The 17,800-nt window shown below is 39.1% G+C and overlaps 1 protein-coding gene across 1 annotated transcript; it reads left to right on the forward strand.

The window, feature by feature from the left end:
• Positions 1-1,589: 1,589 nt before the first annotated feature.
• cpe (carboxypeptidase E) lies at positions 1,590-16,055 on the forward strand. Its single transcript, XM_079334492.1, has 9 exons — positions 1,590-2,004; positions 10,264-10,460; positions 10,600-10,767; positions 11,937-12,054; positions 12,426-12,608; positions 13,418-13,557; positions 13,773-13,872; positions 14,058-14,176; positions 14,949-16,055. The coding sequence occupies exons 1-9, from the start codon at positions 1,764-1,766 to the stop codon at positions 15,045-15,047; spliced, it is 1,365 nt and encodes a 454-aa protein (XP_079190618.1). The 5' UTR covers positions 1,590-1,763; the 3' UTR covers positions 15,048-16,055.
• Positions 16,056-17,800: the final 1,745 nt, after the last annotated feature.

The raw sequence follows: 17,800 nt of genomic DNA on the forward strand, positions 1-17,800 counted from the left end.
AAATTGAAGCAGTTGGGCAACTTAATTTAAACAGAAATTTGAAGATCTGCCTCAGAATACATGACATTCTTGTTCTTGACACGTCTCTAGTATTGCATCACTGATCATACAGTCAACAAAATTGTGCACCTTTTCTGTGAGCTTTTTTCTTTTTTTTAACTGCAGACTACTACATAGTATGTATGTATAAGGGTGTGTGTTCTGAATGCTTTTTGTAGAAAAGTGCATACAGGAGGTTTTCTCCATTTCTTTGCTGCACTGTGGACACACCCCTGCTGCCTTCTCCAGCACAAACATTGGTGTCAAGTTAGCCAGCAGCAGCAGGTACCAACAGGAAATAAGGATGTTTGACATCAAGGGCCAAAAAGGAGGTGGTAAAAATACAATTTAAATATTGGATAATATGGTCATACCTTTCTGGTGTAAAAATAAAATGTGTACAAATATTTCAATTGTATGCATGTTATTGGGTCTTTATTTTTACTTGCCACCCCAGGTTTTGTTTGTACCTGATAAGTCGTATCTGCCAATGGGTGGGAATGAACATTTTTCAAGAAATTGTTCCCTAAATGTCAAGAAAAGCATCCTGAATGAAGCTAACCAAGTTGTGTCCCCTACTGGAGTCTCTCATCTGCTCCATTCTTAATTATTATTCAGCCTCAACTAAATGTATTAATGCATCAAGGTACTGTCATCATAGAAGGAATAGGGTCACCTTGAATGTTGCATCTGCCTCTCACTCACCCACAAAGTTCCCTTTTCAAACAGGCCTTAACTCTAATTAACTTGGCTTGACAAAACAAACCTATACAGCATAGTTGTTTTCTTGTTTCAGACACTTATAAGGCTTATCCAACACGCCATTTCATAGTATTCAGCTCATCCTGCGTCTTGATTCAGACCATCCCTATCTCCTCCGCCCCATGGAGAGGACGGGCCCTGGTCCTGGGGAGGACATGGCTGCGGTTCACCTGTTTACTCTGGGCTCTACAGGGCCATACCCTTCTTCCTGCCAGTCACACGACTGACCCTGAGGAAGCAGAACCTTTTTCATGTGTGCTACCCATTACAGTCAGCCAGCCCCAAGATTTGGAGAAGCTGGGGTAACTATCCAGAACCAGATCAAAGCAGGACAGCAGGCAGGATTACAGCGTGTCCCACATTTGCTTCTGTAAACAACCTTTAAGTAGGCTACTTCTGTGTAAACCTGAACCAGTCTCTGTCGAGGCAGCTTGGATGACCTCCTTTGACCCCCAATTTCTTCCTCATTGGGAGTCTGATCCAGTTCATCCTCTTCTGCTGCAACACAGAATCATGCCCTAACATTCTGGATAACAAGTAATGAGATGTGCCAAGGGGTCATATGTCAATATGTATAAATATAAGAATGGCTAGTAATAGCCTAAATAAAGTAAAAGGAACGCATGTCTTTTACTACAGGTAAATGTCAATGAGTAACGTAAACTCTGCAAGACAATTTAAGAGGTGCTACGTAGTACAAAGAAAAAAAAAAGTAATAAAACTTTAATTTGAAAACTGTATCCGGATGTATTAATCCGATGCGTGGCTTTACACTGGAGGGACTCAGCAGCGCTCAGGTAGAGAGGCGCATCACGCTCAGAGGAGAGAGAGAGCTGCACGAAGAGCGATATTTATAACCTGGAGCCAGGCTGCAGCACAGAGATAAGGCTTGGGACCAAGCCGCAGGCAGCACAGCAGACAGACACAGGCAGACAGGCTTAGGAAAAAGAGGACACGACAAAATGAAACCTTTTTTAGGGGTATTTTTACTCGGGGCTGCAGTGGTCGCCCTCGTCAGCTCCGCCGGTACAGAGGGGGAGATATCCTTCGAGTACCACCGCTATGAGGAGCTGCGAAAAGCGCTGGTGTCGGTGTGGCTGCAGTGCCCGACCATCACCCGCATCTACACCATCGGGGAGAGCTTCGAGGGCCGCGAGCTGCTGGTGCTGGAGATGTCCGACAACCCCGGGACGCACGAGCCTGGTCAGTTTTACGCACATGTAAAGTCTGCTTCATAATTCGGTGTATAATGCAGCCCATTACCTGATTCTCTTTGTCCCCACTTTTGTTTTCAAGTATGAACCCATCATTGCACGCTGGTATAAAAGCCTATTACGCATCACACATTATTGCCAGCTTGGTTGTCTTAATTTGTTAGGTGTGTATTACAGAAGTCAACCTGTGCTGATGATGGATGTGACATGGAGGGATAACAGAGAGTAAGAGCACAGGTGTGCGCGCGCGCGCGTGAGTGCGTGAAACTGTGAGCGCAGGGCCCTGCTGCTGCTGCTGCATCACTTCAGAGGAATCTAGATGATAGATAGTGCGATCAGCTACGCAAAGCCGCCATTTTGCTGGTTGATAAGGATATCTTCGTGCCTTTAAAGAGTCGTGATTCTTTCATAAACACCCTAAAGGCAAAGGTTCATGCCTCATCTATATTTAAATGTATTCAAATTCAGGATTCCATTTTTGAGCAAAATGATCAATATATCAGGGGGGAAGTAACTGAATTTTAAGTGCACCTGTGATATGTAACGAAACCGTTTTGATGTTCACACTCCCTCTTGCTGTCTGTACTGGACAGGGCGTTGAATCCAAACTGCAGAACAAGTGATGTGAGTCTATAGGAGACTTCTTAGTTTAAAGATTTTGATCAATAAGTCACTGTTTCATGTCACAATTTCCATTCATCTCTGGTCAAAAGCCTGTCATTGAGGATATCATAGACCTACAATAATACATACTTTACATTTGTTTTACACAGGTTATTAAGGGGTCAGCCTATATATTTTTTCCAGCGTGCTTAGCTTGATTACATGGATGGACGTGTTTATGTTGTATGACTGCTATTTCATTGTTGATCAATGAATTTATATAAGGATCCATACATGTAATGTTACTCCACAAATGCTTTAAATGCAGAAATGGAAGATGAGCCTCAATTATCTTATTCTTATTCTGTGATAATATTACAACAGAGAGAGAGAACAAACATCTCTCAGGCTAGATCTTATAGCAACACATGATTACATTTATGATACATTTTATCTTGGTCTATTCTCCCTTTCTTAAAGTCAAAAACTTAATCCAGATCTCTATCTTGATAGTTGTCGGACTGTGAAAATAATATTAAAAAAGACCTTGCTTGTAATCAATGTATAGAGGATTACAATCTACTTTTTGGTGCTGAATTCAGCTATACATCTCATGGAGTATTTTTTGTCATGAAGGTGTATCTTCCTCTCCAGCTGAATTTGTGTGGTCTAAATGGTGCACCACAGGTTTCAGCTCATATGGCCAGAGAGTCCAATGACCGTATGTAGGTATTAAATAAGCCTGTAATAGACTGGTGGGCGTGCGCCGGAATGAGTCACGGTAGCGTTGTGGAACCCTTATTACTACCAGATGAGTTTCCAAGCCGCCGCTGTCTCACCAAGAGGGGCAGGATCTCCCCCTCCTCCCCTTCCTCTCCCCCCTCTCCCACCATCTCTGTTGAGCAAAACATCCAAAGCAAATATGGAGGGAGTGAAACAGAGAGGGACACTGGGGAAAGCTCCAGAGACTAGCAGGGAAAATAAGAATTGAGAGTGAAAAGATGATAAGGAAATATAAGGAAATATGAATCCTAAAAAGACAAGACATATTTCAAAGCTTCCATGTTAAGGTGCTCTACCAATATTTTATCTGACCCTACACCGTGTTAAACTCTGAGGTGGAGCCAAAATAGCAGTTGCCGGGGTAACAGATCGGCTTAGTGTACTGAGCTGGCTGAATGGCAGATCCTGGTTGGCTGGCTCACTCAAGAGGACGGCAGTCCTGAGCTCGTGCATGCATCTGTCAGTAAGACGCCATCTGTCATGCACTGCAGCACAGGAAGTACCTAGTCAGGAGTGTAAACCCAATGATGACACATTACATGTGCTACACAACACTTACATGTGAGAGGAGTTCCCAGTACAGATGCATCCAAAACCTTACAGTTTCCCAGAGCTCCATTGTTCTTCTGATCATAGAAAAATCTGACAGCAGAGGCTGGTAGAAAACATACACAATGTCAGTACTGGTCTGATTATTTGTTCTGTGCCTTGCACAAGGACTGCAGAAGCAGGGGATCAAATCACCCACCTTATGGAGATAACCAATCACAGAGCAACTGGTACTTCGATGTAAGGACTGGGTACACTAAATCAGTGCTAAAACTGAGCTGAATATTGAACTCAGCTGGCCAGATAGACACCTAATGAATGCTAATGATGGACAGTGATTGCTAAATGTTTTGCTAACCTCTAGCATCAAGTTAAGAGCAAAAGTACAGCCACTGTGTTAACACAGGCACAAACAAAGAGATATCATTTTTTGAGCTACCTTCAATGCAAGCCTATCATTTTAATAAACTGAATGAAGCCAATACTGTGTTTGCTCGTTAGCTTCCGAATGATCAAAATAATTAACCAAAAGTATTAATGCTGAATCTGTTGAATCTGTTTTGTTTAATTTTAGAGTCAAAGAGAAAACAAATGAAGGTTAGATATACGTGTAAGTTGTCACTGACCATCCTTGGCTATGGCTCATTCTAAAAAAGTCAGTGGATAACTTTTTAATTGTTCATGTAGATTATATTTAGGAGGTTAAGCTTGTTTTCAGCTTCTTTTTTAATAAAGAAGTATTTGATTAAAGGCTGTTGAAGTGCAAATCTAAAATGATTGTTGTGCCAGGTCTTTCTGAGTCTGCCAGATTAAGTTTCTCGTCATTAGATTTGATAATAAGCGTTAACTTAAGTCACAGTTAGCTTAGCGCAAACACAGGGAATAGTGAAAACAGCTTGCCTTGTTATGTTTACCATCAAGCTCTTTCTGTTAAATCCTGTCATACTGGGGGGGGGGGGGGGGGGGGGGGGGGATACCTCATGTCATGATAATTACAACCACAATGATGACACTTCCTGCATAGACAATAGGGCTGCACAATATATCATCATTATGGCAAGATGAGCATTCACAATAAATGCATCGCAAAAGTCGAAATTTATGGCAAAAAAATTAAAATGTAAAGAAAGAAGAAATCATTTAACAGATGAAGCTCCAGCTGACTATCAGCTCCCCTTAAAACGGTGATCAGGTGATCAGGTGTGTTAACTTTATATTTACTTTTAAGGTTGGATTTAACATTTAACCTCCCAATAACATACTATAAAACATCCTCAGTAAATGCTCTAATAATATCTCCTGATGATGCATAGACCTCATCAGTACATTTATCTATTACTAGACCCTTCATTTTGACAATTGTAATTATGCATGTTTACATGAGTAAGCCTTTAAATACAGGAATTTAATTAGTAAAAGAGTAGTATTTTTAAGTATATTGGTACTTTTACCTAAATAGAGCATCAGACTAGTCCTTTCACCACTAAACACTGGTGACATGTTTCATTTAGGGGCTGTATATTTCTTGCAGCTGGCAGAACACAAGCTGAAAAGAGGGGTACTCTTCACTTAAACAGGTTCTGGTTTAACTCTTTCGACATTCATGTCTGGAACTATTCACAGGACTTCACATGTGGGGAGAAACTCTATCATGTAATAGGTTTGGCTTTGTTCAAAAGTGAAAAAAAGGATCATGTCAAGGAGAGGCACTGCTTCGTCCAACATGCTGTCGACAATCTTGAGGGGCACGAAGACGCTTGACTGTTTTATCAGACGACAGAGGAAGTATGTAATCCCCAGTGATCACGCACACTGGGGATGACCTGTTAAAACATAAAGCAGTCAGACACACTGCTAAATATGGACGCATCAAGTAACATATGGCATATTGAATATGAAGTGAAACACAAGAAGTCCTGGATTTAATAGCACATGTTACAAAGGAAGAAAAACAAAAGAGAGCTGTGTCGAAAACCAAGTGAAATGTAAATGTAAACTGTTAAAAATCTCCTAAGACAGAGCTAAACAGCTCAGAAGAAGGATTTGCTGGACAACAAAAAAGAAAGGAATGATAATTGAGAAAACGGCAAGTGTAACAGAAGAGAAAGTGTGACGAGGGAGAAGGCGAGGGGTGGGCGGATGAATGCAGAGGGAATGAGGGAGAGACAGAAACGGAAGGAGGATGAGAAAAAGGCTAGGGCATCAGCAGGAGATCATTTATTATACATCAGACCCCCTCTCTGATCTCCTGACTACTTCCTCTTCTTATTGTTTGGCTTGTTCTGCTGCCAAAACATATTTTCAGATTCGTGTTCTTACTACACCTACCTACCTTTAACCTATTTTGTTCCCTTTACTTGGTAATTTGTATCCCTATTGTTCTCGTGCGATTTGAGCTTCATACATGCATAGATGTCACCTCATGTGTTGCTGTGTATACTCGAGGCCATCTAATCAGTGTGCCTCCTATCCTAGCCTCTAATCACTTCCTTTTCATATATTTTCTCGCATTGGTCTCAATGAACATTAACATGATATCTTTTTTCTGAATTATTGATATGAATTCAGACTCTTTCAATGCGATTAATGCAAATGCTCCTATTCTGATGACGTTAAAAACAAAATAACGAAAATGCTATTTTTTATGCAGCCTTTAAATAATTCAGGCGTGTTATTGTAATGCAAACGCTTGATTACAAAATAGAGGAACAGGAGGACAGGTCTTCTTTTGTTGTAGATACATGTATTATCTGTCATATCATCCAGAATGTTAAAATATCTTTATTTTTAATTTGAACTGTTTAATTACTTATTCATGCTGTGTCTGTGTCATAACAGGTCATGTAGCTGGCAGGCATTCAGAGCTAACAAACAGCTAGTTTATATGAGTGTGTGTGTGTGTGTACACATGCATGAGACAGGAAGACAGGCGCAGATCGAGAGTGTGTTTACTCAATCTCTGAGTTCATTTGTCTCCCTAAGCACTTGCTTGTGTCAGGGGTTGCCAGGACGACTGAGAGCACTCTGATGTGGTGCTTCCCTAATGACGTTGCAGCAATACTCATTATTTTTGTCCACCGAGGAGACCGTATTGACTAGCTGACAGACAGGTTTCATAACGCCTTACAAAGCGCAGAATAATGTAGAGGGCTTTGTTGGCCATATATGTTTTTTTTATAAATGTGCAGTGAGCAGAAATCACCTTGAGTTGATGGATTGAATTGTGCCACGTCAGTTTTACACACGTTCAGGAGAACTTAAAGGTTAAGGATATTTAAGATCGCAAAAAAGCACATGTGATTCAGTTTTCACATTTGAAAATGTATAAAAAAAGGCTCTCAAAGGTTTATGATGTGACCATCTTCAAGCCAACATAAAAATGCAAACAAAAAAAGGTGTTTATAGCCAACTGAACTGGATTGTAGTTCTAATAATTAAATTAATTCATTAGAAATAGTTGATATAGTTTATTGCTTACTTAAAATCTTTTAAGATGCAATTCATATTCCAAAACCAAGCTACTTTTTATGCTACTTTTCCCTCATTTGTATCATTGAAAACTTGTGAAAAGCAAGTTAGACAATTCACATGATTGTTAGAGTTCCTCCCCTTTTTGCTATAGATTGTCTTTCTGTATAGAGCCAGAGCCCACAGAAATGCTAGGAGAAAACATTACAGAAAACAATACAAACATCTGGTATTATATCAACCATTAAATGACAAGATTTGCCTCTGTGGAGTTATCACATGGTCATGTACTGTATGTCCCAAAAGAAGTAAAGGCACAGAGAGATAGATATAATTGGACACAGAAGTGAATTAAATTGAGAAAAAGGGGAATAGTCTTAGTCAGCTTCAGAGAAGAAAGGATATTTTATTCACCATAACTTTGCTTCCTCTGGTCAACGGTATGGGTGAAAAAAGTATGCAGAGCTGTAACATTAAAATTGAGTTTGCAAAAATTATAATAAATGATATAAACAAAACTGGAAAACGTTAGTTTTTACACTTGTCCATGTCATCATCATCTTTATTGTCAGACTCAGAGTCCATGTAATCCAACCCCCTCTTGATGCTTCTAAAATTCCTCAATAGCTCCATGAGTGTCTTCAACAGCAAATGTCTCCAGATACTGAGCATCTGTGTAATAGCTTGAATCATGCTAACTCATTTAGACAGAGTGCAACTTCAAAGTATGTGTTTGTGTGTGCAATGCATGTGTTTGACAGCTCCACTGGGCCTATGCAGCCTGTAAAAACCATTCAGCAACATCAGCACAGAAAGTTAATTGTAGGCTTGAAATCATTAGTAGCTACTTTGAGAGGGACCAGATTTGAGCGTTTAAAAATAACCGAATGACCAGATGTGCGCAGGGCGGTGTAGTGTGCGTGTGTTTTACACACTCATACAGCAACTGGCATTACTTCACATCAAACACTCAAAGAAATCCATGAAAATAGATTTAGAAAGGCACATGCACAGGTACATCTCGAAATGACTTCGTTAGGCAATATATAAGCAATAGAATAAAAGATGCAAGTAAGTTTTCCTTAAAAATGAGCAAACCAATCAGTAGAGGTATAAAAAACATGAGCAAAAAGCTCCCCAATAAAACTGGACCCCTGTGGTAGTTTGACTTCAAACCCACACACAAACAGGCTCACAAACACCTCGCCATCTGCTGCACTTGTGCTACATTTCACAAGTAAAAAAATGAACAAAAGAGTTTCATTTTATGGCTCCCCGCTCTGAGATGTTCTTTTACAGAAAGGCATAGATCTCTGGTTTGTAGTTAATCAAAAGAGTGTGTTGTGCTCTCATTCATTGCTCATCTTTGTCATTGTTTGAGAGCTTTACATTACTCCTTGTCAGTTCTTGTCTCTCTGTAGTTAGTGTGTTTAGATACGGCATCAGTTTATACATGAGGAGACACAGAGAAGTGAAGGAATGGCTAGTTAGTGTTTTAAACAGATGGCTGGAGCTTTGGTCATTAAAACAAAGATATAAATAGTCCACTCAGATATAAACCCAGTATCTCTTATTATAAAGGAGAGCAAAGCAAATATACAGCCAAGTCATGTCTTTGTTGCTGTACACGCTGACATGGTATACATGTAATTTTCCTGAAAAATGACATTTATGTGGTGAAAACATGATCATGTTTTTTTCTGAAAGGCAATCCACGGCGTGAACAGAGAGGTTTTGATTTTGGATGAATAAGTCATTTGTAACATCATGTCCTAAAGTAAAACTCAAGTGTATTTCAATCTGATCTCAGTGCTGTCACTCCAGCAGGCGGATTCAGGCAGACAATCAGTGACAGTTCACTCAATAATCCACTGTCTGTCAGCCATGATTGTCCAAATTGAGTCCCGGACTTTAGTTTTCAGTGATGTTCAGCCTTTAGCTGATAAGTCAGTGTGTTTGTCACTGCTGCTGCTGTGTGGATTTTGTCTCAGGATGTGTGTGAAGGGTGACCACCATAACAAATGATGAGGTGACCTTCTCTTGATCCGTGACCAACCTGGCATCTTATCACAAAGATTATGACGTGGTTGTTACGTTTCCACTTTGTGTTACGTGGCAGGTTGTATTTAGTGTTCCGCCAATTAGTCTGACAATTACAACTGCATCTGTGTGTGGTGCAGTGACTCAGTGATTCCCAATCTGTGGTACGTTTATCACCGGTGGTACACAAGAGCCTGTCGTAAAGGCCAAAGGATTTTACTACAATGAAGACTTAAGGTTAAATAGAGTATTTCTGAACTGAACTACAAACACTACATATCAGTTAATAGTTATTACATTGCAATGATGTAAAAATTAGTTGGTGATTTTTTAAATGCTTTTGAATTAAATGGTCTTGTGCTCAGCAGGATAGGGTAGTGTGATATACTGTATTTTCTATCATGAGCGAAAGGCATCGTGATTCAGACTCTTCAGTCCATGATTAAACTACAAAAGGAAGAATTTAAAAATGGCTATGAGATACAATGCTGTCACAGATAATGTGCTTTACCTTGACTGAATTTATGCCTGAGCGTGTGTGTGTATGTGTGTGTGAGAGAGTGGCAGTAGTATGCATTACCTGCCATACTCTCCAAAACACAACACTGCAGTTCAGACAGAACAGAAGCTGATACTGATATTAGAAGAACTGCTCTTGTTATTGGTATTACAGGAGAGTTGTATGTTTTGTTGTTCGATTGCTTGCAGTGAGAAGCTGCATTAATAATTTTTTTTTATTTTACTTACTCTTAGAAGTTTGGAAATCTCTATATGAGCTCATCTAGTTTCTTTCTGTCCCCTGCAGGTGAGCCTGAGTTTAAGTACATCGCCAACATGCACGGCAACGAGGCGGTAGGCAGAGAGCTGCTCATCTACCTGGCCCAGTACCTGTGCAACCAGTACCAGCAGGGGAACGAGACCATCATCGACCTCGTCCACAACACCCGCATCCACCTCATGCCCTCAATGAACCCAGACGGCTTTGAGAAGGCTGCCTCACAGGTGATGACCAATCAGGACAGAAATACTCACACACATGATCAAAGGATTTACAACCACATAGATGAAGCCTAGGAGAAAAACACACATCTAATTAGTTCCCACAACATCCAAGCATTAATGTCCTCTTTCCTCTGCTTAGCCTGGAGAGATCAAGGACTGGTTTGTGGGCCGCAGTAATGCACAGGGGGTGGATCTGAACCGTAACTTCCCCGACCTAGATCGCATCATCTACATCAACGAGCGAGAGGGCGGAGCCAACAACCACCTGCTACAGAACATGAAGAAGGCTGTGGATGAAAACACCAAGGTGATGCATGCAGAAATGTTTTTGTTCCTTGTTTAGATAATTCCCATGACAATAACAAAAAAAATAATGCATCTCACCACTACTACATACTCAGCCCCAAATCCATTCATTCCATAGTGTTGCAACAGATCACAAAGCTCATGGTTCTGATCAGATCATGGATTTATGTCAGTAATCGGATTTTATGGTCATAAGTATGTTAACTTATAATTCATACTTGTATCCATACCAGCAAATAAAAGTATCTGGCCACAACAGTTACAGTAACAACACTAACAACAGCAGCAGAATAAGTGTTTCATTGAGTTAAAGCTGATATAATTGAAAATTATAATTGATGGATGTTCAATAAAGGTTTACCGAATGTGAAAGCATTACTTTGAGTAAATTGTCCACTAAATTTGCAGCTCTGTCATCAATCAAATACTGTCGTCATTTAAATAAACTACAGAGCCCATGTTCATTTATTTGGTTAGACTCATTCAGACAGTTTTCCTGCCAGACTGTTTTGAGTCAGGTTAAAACCATTTGTCTCATGTAAGGATTTAAGCACAGTGGGACCATTTCTGTCAACAGTGAAGATGATTGCTGCAGATGTTGAAAGTTGTGAATCCACCACTCCACATGTTGTACATGTCAACTAGCACTGCAGAATGAGCTACTAGGCACAAGGCAAAAAATAATAAAAATAGCAACATATATATTTATTATCATACATGATCCCTTTATGATGACATCAGTATAATCTAAATTGGATCATAGTTCACGTCACAATAAGTATAAATCAATATACTCTACACATGTATGCATTCAGACCACAGGAGCTAAATGTTGAAATGAACTTGTTAGCTTAGTAGCCAAACACAATGTAACACGTTTCGATATGCTTTGATTGGTTATGGTCTCAAAGGCATTCTTGTCTGGGCTCGTTGTTAATGTTTCTGTAAGTCGTTAATGAAGAAACGTGTCCCTTTGTGTGACAGTTTGATGCTTTTGAATATTATTTGGCAACAATAGAGCTCCACAGTACAGAGAATACTCCCGAACCTTAACCTATCTTTATGAGATCTTTTGTGTGCAGATTGTTATGATAGCTTAGATAAAGTGCTGTCTTTCTCTTTCCATTGGCTTCAGTTTGTTTTTCTCAGGATTTTTTTTTGTCTTTACAGCTGGCTCCAGAGACCAAGGCAGTGATCCACTGGATCATGGACATTCCGTTTGTCCTCTCAGCCAACCTACATGGAGGAGACGTCGTGGCCAACTATCCATATGATGAAACTCGCACAGGTACTTGATACACATGAGACACATATGATAACACAATCTTGTACACACCTTGTTTTTCCTGTTTGGGATGTATAAACTATATAAAATGCTTCCCTGCTTTATTTATGAGCGTGTTTACACAACTCTAATGAGACTATGTTTGGCCATAACTGAAACAACAGACCGTTTACTAGTTTTTCCTACACAATGTTAAAGCTTTCATTTAAATCAGATGGAAAATGTTTCCCCCAACAGCTTCCTGTATATTATTACTCACAGTAAACACACATTTAATATGTTACAGATGCAGTTGTGCACTTCATGCTTTATCACAGACGCCTTCTAAACATTGTGCATTTGTTTGTTCCCTTCCCTTTGATTCATCCTCTAAGGTTCCACACATGAGTACAGTGCCAGTCCAGATGATGTGATGTTCAAGTCTCTGGCAAAGGCCTACTCCGTTTACAACCCAGTGATGTCTGACAGACAGCGAAAACCCTGCCGTAAGAACGATGATGACTCCAGCTTCAAAGATGGGATCACTAATGGAGGGGCCTGGTACAGTGTTCCAGGAGGTGAGAAACATCAAAATCCATTAAGATTTTCAGCCTGTGTGTGTGTGTGTGTGTGTGTGTGTGTGTGTGTGTGTGTGTGTGTGTGTGTGTGTGTGTCCATTAAATGTAGTGTAAAACTGAATTTCCCCTTGTGGGATTAATAAAGTATATAAAGTATAAAATATTTAAGAGGTTCATTAGGCCTACTGATTTCTAAAGGCCAATGTGTTTTTGTTGTTTTTGTTTATCGGACAAGTTTCGGCTACTTAGCCTCTGCAGCCTTCATCAGAGTGTCACATGATGTTGGCGACCTCACCTGTGTTGATTTATGTAAGTTTTGCCATCCCACCTGACATGATTGGATGGTGGGGTCCCCGTCCTGGGCTAGGGGGGGAGGGGAGGGGGGGGGGGGGGGGGCGCCCCCTGCTGTCTGATGGTTTGTTAGACAGCTGGGGGCGGTTCTGAGGTTCATGTCAGGTGGGATGGCAAAACCTACATAAATCAACACAGATGAGGTCACGCCAAGATCACGTGACCTCTGATGAAGGCTGCAGAAGCAAAGTAGCCGAAACTTTTTAATATGAGTCTTATTAATATAAGTGTTTAGGAGATCATTTATAGTTAATAAAAAGCTGTCAGCGCTCTTTAGTGTGTAGTTATAGCTATGCTAAATCTTTTTTGTTCTCAGAATATGTTGTTGCTTATCATCCAGCATTTCAACAGTACTGATATATTTGTATGTAGGCTACGATAGGCTTTCAATTATTCATTTATTTCTATCCTTGCTAAAAATGTTTGGCTCTATTTAACTTTTTTTTTTTTTTTTACAGGAATGCAGGATTTCAACTACCTCAGCAGCAACTGTTTTGAGATCACTCTGGAGCTTAGCTGTGACAAGTTCCCCAATGAGGACACACTCAAGAGCTACTGGGATCAGAACCGCAACTCACTTGTCAGCTACATTGAGCAGGTTAGGAAACACACAGAGAATATAAACAAGGTCTTATCTTGTTTCATTGGCGAATAGGTGTTAGTTTTTAATCTTGTGTTGAATTAGTTTTTATTAGGAACAAGCAGTGACTGCAGTAATAAGAATAAGAATAAAAAACACACCTCAATTTTCTGAATGCGCTTTCATTGGAAACATATCTCAAAGTGCATATGTACTTCTGTGTGCACTTGTAGGTCCACCGTGGAGTCAAGGGCTTTGTGCGTGACCTACAGGGCAACCCAGTCTCCAATGCCACCATCTCTGTGGAGGGGATTGACCACGACATCACCACAGGTTCACTCACACAATCCTGAGAAACATATACACACTTCATTACAATCCTGCAATGGGGTTTCATAGGGGGAAAAAGCTATACTAAAATGCTGTATTGTCATCTAGTGGACACAATTGGTAGTGCATGCGTTTTTCAACAGCTGATTTTTATTTAACAAGAAATGTATATGTTATGTATTTTATAGCCAAAGATGGAGACTATTGGCGCCTTCTGGCTCCAGGAAATTACAAAGTGGCAGCCTCTGCCCCAGGATACCTGACTGTCATCAAGAAGGTGGCTGTTCCCTTCACCCCTGCTACCAGGGTAAGACTCACAGAAACAAATCACCTTTCTACTTGTACTTCTGTGTCACATTTTAGTGCTATCTGAAGTTAAACCTGCTCCATTTTATAATGTTTTATTGACAATAAATCCAATGAAAAAACCAAAACTGAAGAAACCAAATAAATTATTCTATTGCTAAAAGTAGGTCAGAAAATATACACTAGTTATTCCTGTTTTGAGCAAGCAGATCAAATTATTGGGTATTAAGATAAGATACAAATCCTGGAACCATATATGTGATCCATTTTTAAAAAAAAGTGTATATTATGTTAGTGTTGGAGCCAAGGATACATTCAAGCGTATTTAAAGTGTTTGAAGGTAAATGTTTTGTTGGCTCATTGTGATTACTTTGATTAGGAGTCAGTGCAAGTTATCATGAGTTGATTATCTTTTTGCGTTAACAGAAAGACATTTAGTCTTATTTTTCGTATCATAGCATGTTAGATAAGGAAATTGGCCCAAATTCAAAAGTGTGTCATTGCTGAGATAGAGAAAAACATTGGTTTCTGTCTTTGTAATGGTTTCGGTCACAATAGGGAAAAGACAGAATAAAAAATAGAAAGCCTTTATTTTCATAATATCAGGCTAAAAGGAAATTACGAGATACAACAAAATGTAGTTAAATAAGTCAGAAAACGAAAATAATCTGGTTTTGGTAGGATGTCTAATAACTGGAAGTCATAAAAAAATCTTCTGCATCTTTCACTTCTCCTCTTTCATCTGCCTCCATGTGGCTCTGTCTGTGTCTCAGGTGGACTTTGAGCTGGAGTCTCTGATAGAGAGGAAGGAGGAGGAGCGGGAGGAGCTGATGGACTGGTGGAAGATGATGTCAGAGACACTGAACTTCTAAATAAGCTTTTGTCTGGTTTATTATTGGGTCCGTCTGCACATCTGTGTATTATATTCAACATTGTGTGCCCGTCTGCTATAAAAAGAATATATTGTCTATTATTTGTTTTGTTCTCTTTCACTCATTATTTTAATTGATTATATTGTTTATTAATGTAATGGTTTGCCTCATGCTCCTGTAGATGTTTGAATATCCACAGATTATGCTGACGGACACAGGAGAAACTTACTGGTAGTTCTGTGATATTGTGTTCTTTATTGTACATGTGATTGGTAATCATGGCACCTACTTGTATAACCAACGATTGACTGAGTAATATGTATGTAAAAGAGCTTTTTACGTCACTTACACATTGCTCTTTAAAAAAAGTATTTCTTATCGAGTTAACCTCTCTGGTTCTCCATACTTAAGTCCAATTTAAAAGAAAACAACCAATATAGCACACGTAAATAATACACATTTTAAAATTTACAATAAAATACACACACACACTACAGTGTGAGATAGTCAATAGTGTCTAATACTGTAAAATCACTGTTAACATTGTAATCAGTCTGTACAGACAAGCTCATTTTCTCGTATGTTATTGATGTTTTTTTTTAAACTGACTGCAGCACAGCTTTGAGTTTAGCACAAGATGAATGGTTATAATATATACTGTATTTATGAAACAAGTATAGCAAGAACTGTGGTTTTTGTATCTAAAAGAAAAAAATCTAAGAAAACAAGACCATGATACCAATAAATCTGTCCACCTCGGTCAACCCAAAGCCATTCCTTTGTATTTGTGCACTACACAGAGACAACTAGGTTATGGAAAGAAATGTGGTGCATGTTTTAAGTTGTTTTTCAAGTACAACTTAACACTAATCTTCCAAGATTGGACCGTGTGGATGCAGTTCATCTGGTGTGAGACGACAAGAATTTATTGAATGTATAGCTATAGAAACAGTTACAAATAGAAAGAATAAACTGATCAATAAAAAAACCCCTCTCAATGTTGTCAAACTTCAGTCTTGTCTTATTTGTTTTGGCTCATTCAGATGACAAATGTTTTTAACATATTACATATGCAAGCTGGTGTACTGCACTTTATAAGAAAAAAAAATAAAAATGGAATGGTGCACACTTAGTTTAGTCCCTAAAAACCCATGAACAGACCTATTTACTCACCAGTAGTTACAGCAGGATATCAGGCCTATCAATGAAATGTACAGTAAAATTGTGCCCCCTCTGTGTAAATCTCTCTGGAGTGGTTTACTGCCGCCTTAGACGGGGTGTGAAACAAATTGAAATCACATTTAATTAGTCAACCACAATAGATAGATTTGAACTATTGCAACCAGTAAAATAAAGTGGCTTCGTGTTCCAAAAATACACTCTATAGATAATATATAGGGCAAGACTCTTTTGTGTCACATGTAGCAGTAAGCACAAGGACAAATGAAAAAACTGTACCAGAAACCATTATAAGTGAACAAAACTAACATAAAGATAGGAAAACCTGAATATATGAACAAAAATACCCATTCAACCCAAATTTAGGCCACAAGACAAGCAATACCTACAGAGTTATAGCTTACTTGGTCAAGTATCAAGGGATGTTCAATAAGGCAGAATGCAATAAAAGTATTAAACCCAATATGTATTTTTTGTACCCCAAAATTACGTTTTTCTTTATCTTAAAATTAGTTTGAAATCTATATTTTGGAGGCGGTTTCATCTTTTGATGAATACAATATCTGCTACGGCATCATTCTAGTAGCCCAGAACTAACAAAGAGAAAGACAGACTGTCGAGGGTTTCAATCCCCACCCTTGAAAGCCTGAACCCATTTAAGGGAAAAAAAAACAACAACGATTATTACATACAGTAGCTGTACAAATAGTGTCGACAACCATGCTCATATTTATTTTCAATTTATTATTGGTTTAATTTGTAGAATGACTTGACAGGAAAAGGAATGATGACCATTACCCTAGCTGCTTCTGGAGATTTGATTGGTTGGTTCAAATCGGTCTCTTTGTGTGGGACCACATGGTGTAACTCCAGTACAGCAGTTTTCAGGACAAACAGTAGGTTAAAAAGTCAAGTGGATAATGGAAAGCACACAAATGCCCTGCAAAATGAGGTTGAGGCGACGTTACGGTTTAAAGAGCAACCATGGTAACAGGCGACTTTCAGCCACAGTGGTTGTTGGAGTAACAATACATTTTGAAGAGGTCGAATGACTCGACAGACTATTTAGGTTTCCATTTAAGATGAATCTGAGATTATGCTGAAACACGAAATAAATAGACATCAGTTGGGAAACTTTACATTTGCAATCATGTGACAAACACAGACTCGTATGGCTGAAACTCGCCAGTTGACGCACAGGTACTCTGTTACCATAAAGGCTTAAATCAGCTCAATGGAGTCAAAGGAGGATGATGAAGGTGCTGCTTTAATGATGTAAGTGTGAACTTCTCTGATATTAGACGAGCCTAGCCTACTACTACTACTAATAATAATAATAATATTTACAGTTTATGAAAATAACCTGCTGAGATTAAAGTTGTGTTGCAAATATTGTTATGTAAACTAGTGTGCTCAAGTGCACTCCAAGTGTTTTTGCAGTGACTGGATTATTTTTTTAGCATAAATCATCTCCTTAATTGAATTAATGTTTAATTTAGGTTTTAACTGAGTTCATTACACAATTTAAGCAAAATTGTAAATGGTGGGAAGTCAATGTTAACAATCACTTATGA

Source organism: Symphodus melops, assembly GCF_947650265.1.
Source record: "Symphodus melops genome assembly, chromosome: 2".
NCBI lineage: Eukaryota > Metazoa > Chordata > Actinopteri > Labriformes > Labridae > Symphodus > Symphodus melops.

What these genes read in the sequence shown, in the direction of transcription:
- cpe (XM_079334492.1), top strand. Translation starts at nt 1,764, where the DNA reads ATGAAACCTTTTTTAGGGGTATTTTTACTCGGGGCTGCAGTGGTCGCC. An exon ending in CTGGTACAGTGTTCCAGGAG is followed by an intron (nt 12,609 to 13,417) that starts GTGAGAAACATC and finishes TTTTTTTTACAG; the next exon opens with GAATGCAGGATTTCAACTAC. An exon ending in CCTTCACCCCTGCTACCAGG is followed by an intron (nt 14,177 to 14,948) that starts GTAAGACTCACA and finishes TCTGTGTCTCAG; the next exon opens with GTGGACTTTGAGCTGGAGTC.